The sequence below is a fragment of the Carlito syrichta genome, unplaced genomic scaffold (assembly GCF_000164805.1).
Source record: "Carlito syrichta isolate Samal-C Ts95f unplaced genomic scaffold, Tarsius_syrichta-2.0.1 Scaffold311198, whole genome shotgun sequence".
In the NCBI taxonomy this organism is placed as follows: domain Eukaryota; kingdom Metazoa; phylum Chordata; class Mammalia; order Primates; family Tarsiidae; genus Carlito; species Carlito syrichta.
In genome coordinates, this window is record NW_007255294.1 from 217,680 (window position 1) to 228,612 (window position 10,933).

The window sequence follows — 10,933 nt, forward strand, 5'->3', positions numbered from 1 at the left end:
TCTCCTTCCCTCCCCTCTCCTCTCCTTCCCCTTGATCTGGGACATACATGGTCTCCTGCATTTTATTCATCCCTTGGAAATCAGAACTCCTGGTTCTCTGAACTTTGGACTATAGAACTTATACCCTTGCACCCTCCTGCACCCTCAGTTCTCAGGCCTTCAGATTCATACTTGGAGTTACACATCAGATCCTCTGGTTCTCAGGTCTTTGGACTCTGACTAAATTTCAACACTAGCTTTCCTGGTACTCCAGCTTCCAGATGGTATACTGTGAGTCTTCTTAGCCTCCATAATTGTGTAAGCCAATTCTCATAATAAATTTCCCCTTACCTATTTATCTATCTTATCTATATCTCTTACTGGTTCTGTCGAGAGAATTCTAATACATAGACCAATGCAATAGAATAAAGAGTCCAGAAATAAATCCTCACATATATTGTCAAATGATTTTCAAAAAGGATACCAAGACCATTCAATGAGGAAAGGATAGTCTTTACAACAAATAGTGTTGGGAAAACTGGATATCCATATGTAAAAGAATGAATTTAAACCCTTACCTCAAATAATATACAAATATTAACTCTAAATGTAAAGCACAAAAGCTAAAACAATAAAGGTTTTGAAGAAAAGATAAGGAAAGCTTCATGACATTAGACTTGACAATTTATTGGTTATGCCACCAAATACAAGCAACAAAAGAAATAATAAGTAAATCAGACATCAAAATTAGAACTCATGTACATCAAAGGACACAACCAACAGAGTGAAAAAGTAACCCATGGAATGGGAGAAATATTTGTAAATTATATATCTGATAAAGGTTTAATATCCAGAATGTATAAAGGACTCCTAAACTGCAACAACAACAAAACATACAACCCAATTTTTAAATGGGCATATAACTTGAATAGACATTTTTCCAAAGAAAATATATAAGTAGCCAACAACCACATGCTCAATGGCATTAATCATTAGGGAAAAACAAGCCAAAGTGACAAGGAGATACCATCTCACTCCCATTAGAATGGGTAATATATATACACAGAAAGAACAGGTGTTGATGAGGATGTGAAGAAGTAGAACCCTTGTGCACTGCTGGTGGGAATGTGAAATGGTACAGCTTCTGTGGAAAACAGTATGGCAGTTGCTCAAAAGCTTTAAACTAGAATCACTATATGATCTTACAGTTTCACTTCTGGGTATGTACCCAAAAGAATTGAGAGCAGGGTCTCGAAGAGATATTTGTTCATTATGAAAAACAGCATTATTCACAATGGTCAAAAGGTGGGAGCAATCCGGGTGTCCATCAGTGAAGAATGAATAAACAAAATGTGGCAAATACATACAATGGAATATTATTAGGCCTTAAAAAGGATAAAAGTTTGACACTTGCTACAGCATGGAGGGAGCTTGAGGACGTCACACTAAGTGAAATAAACCAGTCACAAAAGACACATGCTGTATAGTTTCAGACTGGAAAGATGAAAAGAGTTCTATGGATAGAGAGTGGTGATGGTTGCACACCAATGTGAATATGCTTAATTGATTTTTAAGTATACATTGAACTGTATACTTAAAAATGGTTAAGACAGTTAATTTTATGGTGTGTATATTTTGCCACAATTTTTAAAGAAAAAGAACACACAGATCATTGATAATTCCAGTACTGGACTTGACTCAGAATAAAGTAATTAAGCATCTTTTTAAAAAATTAAAGCAAAATTATGAAACTTATAGAAAAAAAAAACACAGGCACATGCCTTCAGCATTTAGGGACAGGGATAAGTTTTTACACCTAACACCAAAAACATGATACATAAAAGGGAAATGTGATACTCTATAAATCCTCAAAATAAAAAGCTTTTGCTCAGCAAAAGCCTATGTAAAGAGAATGAAAAGACAAGCTACAGACTGAGAGAAATATTTGCAATATCTGGACACATAAAGAACTCTCAACACTTTAAAAGAAAAAAAAACAATTCAATTAGAAAATAGGCAAAAGGCATGAACTAATATGTTACCAAAGAAAACATGCAGATGGAAATTTTTTTTTTAAGTTGGAGTCTCACTCCATTGCCCAGGCTGGAGTGCAGGGGCACGCTCACGGCCACCCCAGCGTCGACCTGTTGGGCTCAGGTGACTCTTCTGCTTCAGCCTTCCAAGTAGCTGACTTTGTCATTGTTTACAATATGGCCAGGCTGAGAATTTTCCAAATCTTTAAGTTCTGCTTCCCTTTTGATTAGAATATTCATCTTTAATTCACTTTTCTTCTTGCATCTTACTAGAAGCAGTCAAGAGAAGCCATGCTACACCTTCACACCTTGCTTAGAGATTTCTTTTACTAAATATCCTATTTCATCTCTTGTAAGTTCCTCCTTCCATGAAACACAAGGATACAAACACAATTCATCCAAGTTATTTGCCTCTTTATAGCAAAGATAGTTTTTCCTCTGGTTTCCAATAACATGTTCTTCATTCCATCTGAAACCTCATCAGAATGGCCTTTACCATACATATTTCTACGAACATTCTGATTATGACCACTTAGGTCACCTCTAAAAGGACTATAGCTTTCTTTACAGCTCTGTCCTTCTTCTGAGCCCTCACCAGAATAGCCCTTTACTATCCGTTCATGACAATATATCTTTTTCCCTAGCCTGCTCCTCCAAACTAATTCACATCTGCCCATTACTGAGTTCCAAAGTTGCCTTCACATTTTTAGATATTTGATGCAGCAACATTCCTACTTCTTGGTACCAGTTTCTTAGTCCATATGACAAAAATACCTTTGGGACATTTATAAATAATAGAAATGTATAGCTCATAGTTCTAGAGACTGTGTAGTTCAAGATCAAGGAATCAGAAGATTCGGTGTCCGGAGAGAGCTCTGTTGGCTTCATGTCCTCATGTCAGAAGGGACAAACGCTGTATCCTTATTTAGTGGAAGGACAAAGCAGCTCCCTTCAACCTCTTATAAGGGCCACTAATCTCCTTTGTAAGAGCAGAGCCTTTATGACTAAATCACTTCCCCAAAGGCTTCACCTTTTAATACCGTGGCATTGTGTTTTAGGTTCCAACACGTGAATTTGGGAAGAATACCAACATTTAGACAATAGCACCATCTTGACCTCATGGCCAGTGGCTGAGTCAGGATGGAGCATCTTCCTGTCTTTTCTTTCTTTCTGGGTGTATTAGGGTTCTGTAGAGAAACAGAACAAACAGGATATATAGTTATAAGAGGGAATGTATTATGGGAATTAGTTCATATGATTATGGAGGCCAAGAAGTCCCACAGTCTGCTGTCTGCAGGTTGGAAACCCAGGAAAGCTGGTCATATAATTCAGCCTAAGTCTGAAGTTCTAATAACCAGATGATGGTGTAATTCCCAGTCCAAGGCCAAAGGCTGGGGAGCCTGGAGTTCTGATGTCTGAGTACAAGAGAAGATGGATGTCCTAGCTGGAGTTCTGATGTCTGAGGACATCAGAAATAATGAATTTGCCCTTCCTCTGCCTTTTTGTTCAATGTTGACCCTCAATAGGTTGGATGGTACCCAACCATCCTGCTTTGCCAGATATCTGAGTAGCCCTTAATTCAGTTAAGTTGACACCAAAAATTAACCATTACACTAGGTAAAATGTGTGTGTGTGTGTGTGTGTGTGTGTGTGTGTGTGTGATTGTTGCCCAGGCTGGAGTGCAGTGGCACAATCACAGTTTACCACAGCCTCAACCTCCTAGGCTCAAGCAATCTTTCTGTCTCAACCTCTCAAGTAGCTTTGACTATGGGTGCCCACCACCACACCTAGCTAATTAAAAATAATTTTTTTTTGTAGAAACGAGGTCTCACTATGTTTCCCAGGCTGGTCTCTAATTCGTGGGCTCAAGCCATCTTCCCACCTCAGTTTCCCAAAGTGCTGGGATTTGGATGTGAAGGTGATCTGGCTTCAACATCTGTCACCCCATGGATAGCTAGGGCTGATTCAGCTGACCTGGCTGGCTAGGCAGGTGTCCCCTAGCTTCCCCATTGTTCCATGTGTGTCCCTCCTTTATTTATTTATTTATTTATTTATTTATTTTGAGTTGGAGTCTCACTCCGTCTCCCAGACTGAATTGCAGTGGGATGTTCCCGGCCACCTCAGCCTTGACCTGCTGGGCTCTGGCGATCCTTCTGCCTCAGCCTTTCAAGTAGCCGGAACTACAGGCGTGCACTATCACGCCCGGCTAATTTTTTTTTTATTTATTGTAGAGATGAGGTCTTGCCAAGCTGCCCGGGCTGGTCTTGAACCCACAGGCTCAGGCAATCCACTCGCCTTGGCCTCCCAAAGCAGTGGGATTACTGACTGAGCCACTGAGCTCGGCCTATGCATCCCTCCTAAAACTGCATGCTCAAAGAGGATGGGCTATTCTTTGGTCAAGGGTATACAAGTAGCTATGCTCCCCTGCTAGAACTTTCAAACAAGTGCTCAAGGTCCACAGTGCTGAGATTATACACGTGAGCCACAGCGCTCGGTCATATGTATATATTTTAATTTTATTGTTCTTCCCATTCTCCTTCTATTTTAGAAGGCGTCTGGTTGGTGATGGTTACATTTAAAATAGAGTTCATACATTTCAGAACCCCAAACAGGATCACCGCTGAACTAGAAGAGGAGCAGTTATCACTAGCAGATCCTGAATGTGGAGCTAAACAGTCAGTGATGAAAAGTTGTGGTGTCCCCTTTTGGGAAGAGGATGAATACATTTTTGTTTGTACTCAGGAAAGTTATTCATCGAGAGCATTTTGCTGTCCCTGTTGCGTGGAAGAAGGTCCATTCTGCTGTTGGGCCATAAAGGACTAGATTGTGTTGTGTGTTTGTTATACTTTGTGGCCACCCAGCATGTTTAGATAGCCTTTTTTTCCTTTTTTCTTTTTCTTTGAGTCAGAGTCTCACTCTGTTGCCCAGGCTGGAGTGCAGTGGCATGCTCATGATCACCCTGGCGTTGACCTGCTGGGCTCAGTTGATCCTTCCTCCTCAGCCTTCCAAGTAGCCAGCACTACAGGTGTGCGCTACCATGCCCAGCTAATTTTTGTATTTATTGTAGAGATGAGGCCTTGCCAAGTTGCCCAGGCTGTTCTCGAACCTGTGGGCTTAGGCAATCCCTTCATCTCAGCCTCCCAGAGTGCTGGGATTACAGGCTTGAACCACCATGCCCAGCCGCACAGCCTTTTTCTGATTGAGAATGAAGTGCATGGTGCATTCCACCCGTCCAAAGTAGAAAGCATAACTCACTTTCCCAGTCTGCCTTGGCACTGGGCTATAAACATGTGACCAGGATCTGCCGATTAGACACACTCATGTGGGACTTTGATTCAGACGAGAGGAAAGCAAGGAAGCAGACACTGTGCAGTCTCTGTGTTCTCTGAGGTTGTCAGAGGGATGTTTAGTTTTGGGAGAGCAGCAGAGACAGAGCTTTTTATATGTAGCGTCATTAGTTCCCAGCTGGGGTGGCTGTCACACCTCCCCTGGAACAAATGGTTTAGGGTGGTTTGGGTTTGTTCCCTGTTGTATAACCCTAGAGCTTGAGTCTATGGTTCTCTTGGGGATTTAATTAAAGCACCTTTTCATTAAATTGTCTTCTGCTTAAATTTAGCTGGAGTGGCTCTGTCCTTTGTAGCCAGTAACTCTGGTTCACCTCCCACTACCATGCTCTTGTGAATGCCACCGTGTGCCCAACTCTGTGCTGAGCGGAGGGGAAGTGGCATTGTTCAGTGTTTAGAAAACATGGCTTTGTGATCAGATAGACCTAGGTTCAAATCCTAACTCCACCACTTTCTGGCTGCATACAAGTGGCTTTTCCTTTCTGAGCTGCATTTACTCAGGTCCTCAGTCACTTCAGAAGGCTGTGGGATGAGGACTGACTGTAAAGTGTCCCAAACACATGATGCTGGGTTCGCAGGCCATGGCTTCCTGGGTGCACAGAAATAGGTTTGGCCATAGCGTTTTCTGCAGAACCTATCTTCAGCTGGAAAGAGGCAGAAAAAGCAGAAAAGAGAAGCTGAGGGTGGTGTCCTGCTGAGCTGCTTCTCCTTCCCTGGAGGTGTGGGAGGAGAATGGATCCCATTCCCTACTCTCCACAGGTCCCAATGCTGTCCTCGGTGCAGGCTGAAGAGATTCATCTCCCTTCTAGCTAGACCGAGCCTTGGGAGACACTGCTCTTCTGTTTTATCAATGAACTTCCCAAGACTTGAGAAAGCAGTTCCACAGGCCCGACATCTCATAGCCCGGCCCTTGGAGACTGAAAGGCCCAAGTGTAGGAGAGGATAGTGTTGCTCATGAATCTTTTTAGCTCTTCTCTCCGTCCAGCCACACAGTGGAGTTGAGTATCCACCCCCCCCCCCAACAAGGTAAGGCATGGTCATGGAACTTGCTTTGGATAATGAAATATAGACAGGTGATATGTCACTTCTGGATGGCAGCCCTGAAGAGCCAGCTGGTAATTCTCCATCATCTCTCTTTCCTGGGTCTGGTCATCCTGGAATCCCATGTTGTTATGTTGCCGCACAGGGTCAAAGCAGCCTGAAATTCTGAGCCACTACCTGGAGAATGACTGCCATGAATGAAGAACCAGTGAGGTTGGGAGTTACTGCAGTAGAACTCAACCTAACCTAACTAACTTACCAGTTCCAACTCTAGAAGGCCACATAATCCATGGGTAGGCTTAAGGCCACCAGTAGGCCAGAGCTGCCTCCCTTCCTCATCTCACTGACCCCTACCATGCTTTAGAAGGGAGAAGAGCCTAGCTCGCTCCAATGGGGCAGTGCTGCTCTGACCTGTGTTTCAGGATGTGAGCTGCTTGGTCCCAAAACACAAAACTGGGGGAAAGTGAGTGCTCCAGAGATGCCACCGTGGTGCCTGCCTTCCACAGCCACCCAGAGGTTAGCATGACAGTGTCCAAGACATCCTAGAATGTGAAGGTGAAAACCTTGTGAGAATGAGGGAGGTGAGGGGTCACTGGAGGAAAAAGAGGCATCACGCAGGCTGATGGGGAACAAGAGGGGAAACTCAGAAAAGCAGAAGTGGCACGAGACTCAGGAGAGCAACCAGGCCCCCAGGCCTGTCAGTTAGCCTTGTTTTAGGGTGTCTAGAGCAAACCCCTGTTTCTTTCAGTCAAAGGACTGTGCAGAAAGGCAGTGCCAACATCCTAGGAACCTGTGCCTCCTCCCTGGCTGGTCAATACATCTGTAACAAGACTTTTCTCCCAGCCTGTCTCAGTCCTGGGAGGTCCTGTCTGACTTCTATGTATTCAGACATAAGTGCCACAAAAACAGTGGCCTCACCATGTGTCCCCAGAGCCTAGAATCCATCAGGCACAGAGCGAGTGTCTGCAAATTACCTGTGCCACGAAATAATTCTCAGAGGTCCCCAGGGAGAGCCACCTGTCCCCTCCTCAGAGGCCAACACCTGTCTTCCAAGTTTTTGTCTTCCCACGTGACTTTGTCAGCATCCCTGGTATCTGGCCCCTTCAGACCTCCCATGCCTGCTGTGGGAGGGATGAGTCCATATTGCTCATCACAGCATCCCTAGAGCTCAGACATGACTGGAGTGGCTGGTCCCTGCTGTCCTGTAGCTCCTGTGACTAAATGCCTGGTGCTCATGGGGAACCACACTTGCACAGGCCCTGGCCTCCTGTGGGCACTGCCTCCAGGACCTCGTCTGCTGTAGCCCGGGACCGCTCCTCTTTCAGGCCCCTCTGTGTCTGACAAGACCCACCCCAGCTCAGGTGCCTACTGCTGTCCATTTCTCAGTTCGTGACTCTGCGTGCTCCAGGAAGTCCAGCCCCCACTTAAGGGAAATGGACCCACGGGTGTTCTGAGGCACCGATGTCCAAGGGGTCTCTGTGCTGAGCCATCAGGTGACATGCTGCCCTTGCTCTGGCCTGGCTTTGCAGCCAATAATCAGGGCAGGCTACGCACAAAGAAGAGGCTAGGCCAAGGGACAGAAGTTGTACTGACTTTATTCCCCTTCACTCTTCTCACTTGCATGCCTGCTGAGTCCACGTTATGCAGCTGTGGGATGCCCAAACATGACCAGATGGCAAGCATCTGGGCACAGCCATCCTGCCACCACCGAGCCCTCTGTGAGGGGCACTGTGGAGGCCATGGAAGCAGGAGTCAAGGCCAGAGGCTCCCAGAACCATGACCACGGGCTAGCGTCAGAGGATACCAGAACCGTAGTCACAAGCTTGATGTCCACCCCGTCACTCGGGCCACTCACCCCAGCTGCCCAAGACCAGAGAGTCCCAGGGACCTGAGGTGGGAATAGGCCCAGGTTCTAGACCTGAGTTCTGGCCAAACAAGCTGAGAAGTCTGGCTGCACAGAGGGACCCCCATAGATCTTGGGAGATGACACTGAACCCCCCTTGCCTCAGCCCTGGGAAGTGGGTATGATGCCCCAGTCCCCTCACTCTGACACCTGGGGGCTCATTAGTTTGTTTCTAAAGTAAAAAGATGTGAAAGTTGGCAAAACAAGAACCCCTATCCATCCCGGCACTGCTGAGGTGTCATTATTGCTTCTGGCCTTGTGGTCTGGCTGGAAGGAGCTCCCACCACCAGTGCCGGCCCAAGGTGAAGAGAGCGTTTAGCACCATGGACACAGGCTCCTGTCTCCAGTGAGACAGGGGCCTCCCAGGAGAGGGGTTGACCATGCCCACCTACAGCTACAATGACCATCTCCACTAGTCACCAGCCCACTGTCTGGACCCCTCACCTGCCCCCAGAGGGGAAGTGTACAAGAACAGGAAACCCAAGTCCTGGGACAGGGTTTCATCACCAGCTCCTCACACGTCTTTACCCTCTGCTTGTCAAAGTATGACCTGACAGACCAGGGTCCCAGCCTGACCAGTGTCCCCCAGGCCCATTCAGGCTGCAGTGGGGCCAGCAGGAGACAAGGCCACCAGCCCCTATGGAAAACCCTATGCCAGTAATGGGGGTTGGAGAACCCATGGGGGTCCCTGCCTACAGCCCACTGAGGGAGACCAACTTTTTGGGGAAAATGTGAGGCAGCTCTGAAGAGTTGCCAGGCACTGGGACCAGAGGTTAGAAATAGCAGGGGGGAGGGAGGGGGGACCCTGAGGACATCACGGAAGCCCAGAGATCAAGGGGTGCAGGGAAGGAAAAGAGCTACAGTCAAGTGGGAGCCTGCAATCCCCACCCTTCGGGTGGGGAGCCAGACAGAAGGCCTTCCTCCTTGGGGAGGGGCCTACCTTCTCTCCCCTAGGGTGGCAGGGGTGCTTGAGGGTGTGTCTGCAGCCCCGGGGAAGCTGCTGGCACTGCCCACTCCAAGCCCAGAAAACAACCAGAGTAGTGTGACTTGGATCATAAATTCTTCAAATCACTTGGGCACCTTGGGCCTGCCCACATCTGTACAGAATAAAGTGCTTCGTTTATTGATGATTAAAATGTCCCCAGTCCCCTGCCCCAGCGCCATGGGCCTCACAGGGAGGTCGGAGGGGTTCAGTCCCCCCAACCATTCCCCTTGGACCCAGGCCACTTCCCACTCCGGCCATGCTGGGAAGGTGATCGTTTTGGGGAGTGGTGTGGGGTTTAAGGTGCAAAGAGTATAACAAACAAAACCATATAAACACAATAGGAAACAGCTTAACTAGGAAACATGTAGCTTATGGAACCTTCCCTCCCCCGTTTTAAAGGCAGGAATAAAGACATTAAATGACAACAAAAAAAGGGTTTCCTATTAGTGCCAGCCTCATGGGGGCAAGCATTGGGCACAGGCTGGGCCTCCCAGTCCCCTTATCATCCCTGGGGGCCCGAACACACAGGCTCCTCTCACCAGCAGTGCAGGGAGCACCTTGCCCACCAGTACAGAGGACCAGGAGGACTAGGATGCTGGAGCAGCCAGGGACAGGTGGTGGCCGGGCCTCAGGGGAGGATGAGACCTGATGCGGGCCTTTGGGAAGCAGTAACAGACACAGCCACACATAGTTCCTTATGGTGTGAGATATATGGCCAGGGTAGCTGGTGAGAGATGTGAGTGCTCTGTGAGCAGCAGCCCTGCCCCCTCCACCACGGATAGCACCTTGAAACCCTAAAACACCTGTCCATGCCTCCTCCTAGAACTCTGCCCCTGGGGTCTAACCCGTTTACAGGGAATTCTTGACTCCAGCTGCTGGGAGCTGGTGCTATGGAAGTCAGCCTGTCTGCCCACCCAGGGCCTGGCATGGCACCCTGAGGCCCCAGCAGTTTCTGGGGACATCTTCTCCAGGACTCAGGACCCTTGGCACAGCCTGGTGCAGGTTGGGCATCCCTGGGCCTGCTGGCAGGGGTGTGGGTGGAAAAGGCAAGCCCCTGGGGTCCAGCCCCTGCCTGCCATGCTCCACACAGTGTAGAGCTGGGTCTGCAGTCTCTGCACCTCACCACTCCCCACCTAACACACTCTGGCATCCAGTCTCAGGCCCTGCCTCAGTGTCCGCAGCCCTTACACTGGGTCCACAACTCCTCCAGGGAGGGCGGCACCCCAACTTCTCCCCAAACCCTCCAAGATGAGGATGCAAATTAGGGGCATCCCACGGGGGTGGGGGTGGTGGGATAAGCCACTGAGGCTGAACCAGGCTCTACCTGGCCAACCCCTCTGGCTCAGGCCTCAGTAGAGTGACTGGTCATCCCTACTGCCCAGGCCCCACCCTCCCGAGTTGCACACCTCCAGCACCCCCTCACCTGGAGGGGACACTGCAAATAGTTTTTTGTCTTTTTCCTTCACTTCCCAAAAAAAAAAAAAAAGAGTAAAGGCTTCAAGGAGTCGCAGAAAGGGGGGCACTTGGGAGCCAGGCGCCCTCCACCAGCCCTGGGCGCTGCCAGCTGCACACCCCGTGGATGGGGCCTCGGGCAGAGCACGTCCCGCCCCCTCTGGGGTGGGGGCACGGCCCAGGCCCATGCTGCTGG

The 10,933-nt window shown here is 48.1% G+C and overlaps 1 protein-coding gene across 1 annotated transcript in view; it reads right to left on the reverse strand.

The window, feature by feature from the left end:
- Positions 1–5,865: 5,865 nt before the first annotated feature.
- ZBTB47 (zinc finger and BTB domain containing 47) overlaps positions 5,866–10,933 on the reverse strand; it is an 11,199-nt gene continuing 6,131 nt past the window's right edge. Inside the window, exons 7-12 of the mRNA XM_008068560.2 lie at positions 8,202–8,257; positions 8,015–8,125; positions 7,646–7,734; positions 6,657–6,667; positions 6,107–6,273; positions 5,866–6,000 (exon numbers count right to left, since the gene is read on the reverse strand). Coding sequence (XP_008066751.2) covers positions 5,866–6,000; positions 6,107–6,273; positions 6,657–6,667; positions 7,646–7,734; positions 8,015–8,125; positions 8,202–8,257 — 569 coding nt within the window. The remainder of the gene's footprint in view (positions 6,001–6,106; positions 6,274–6,656; positions 6,668–7,645; positions 7,735–8,014; positions 8,126–8,201; positions 8,258–10,933) is intronic.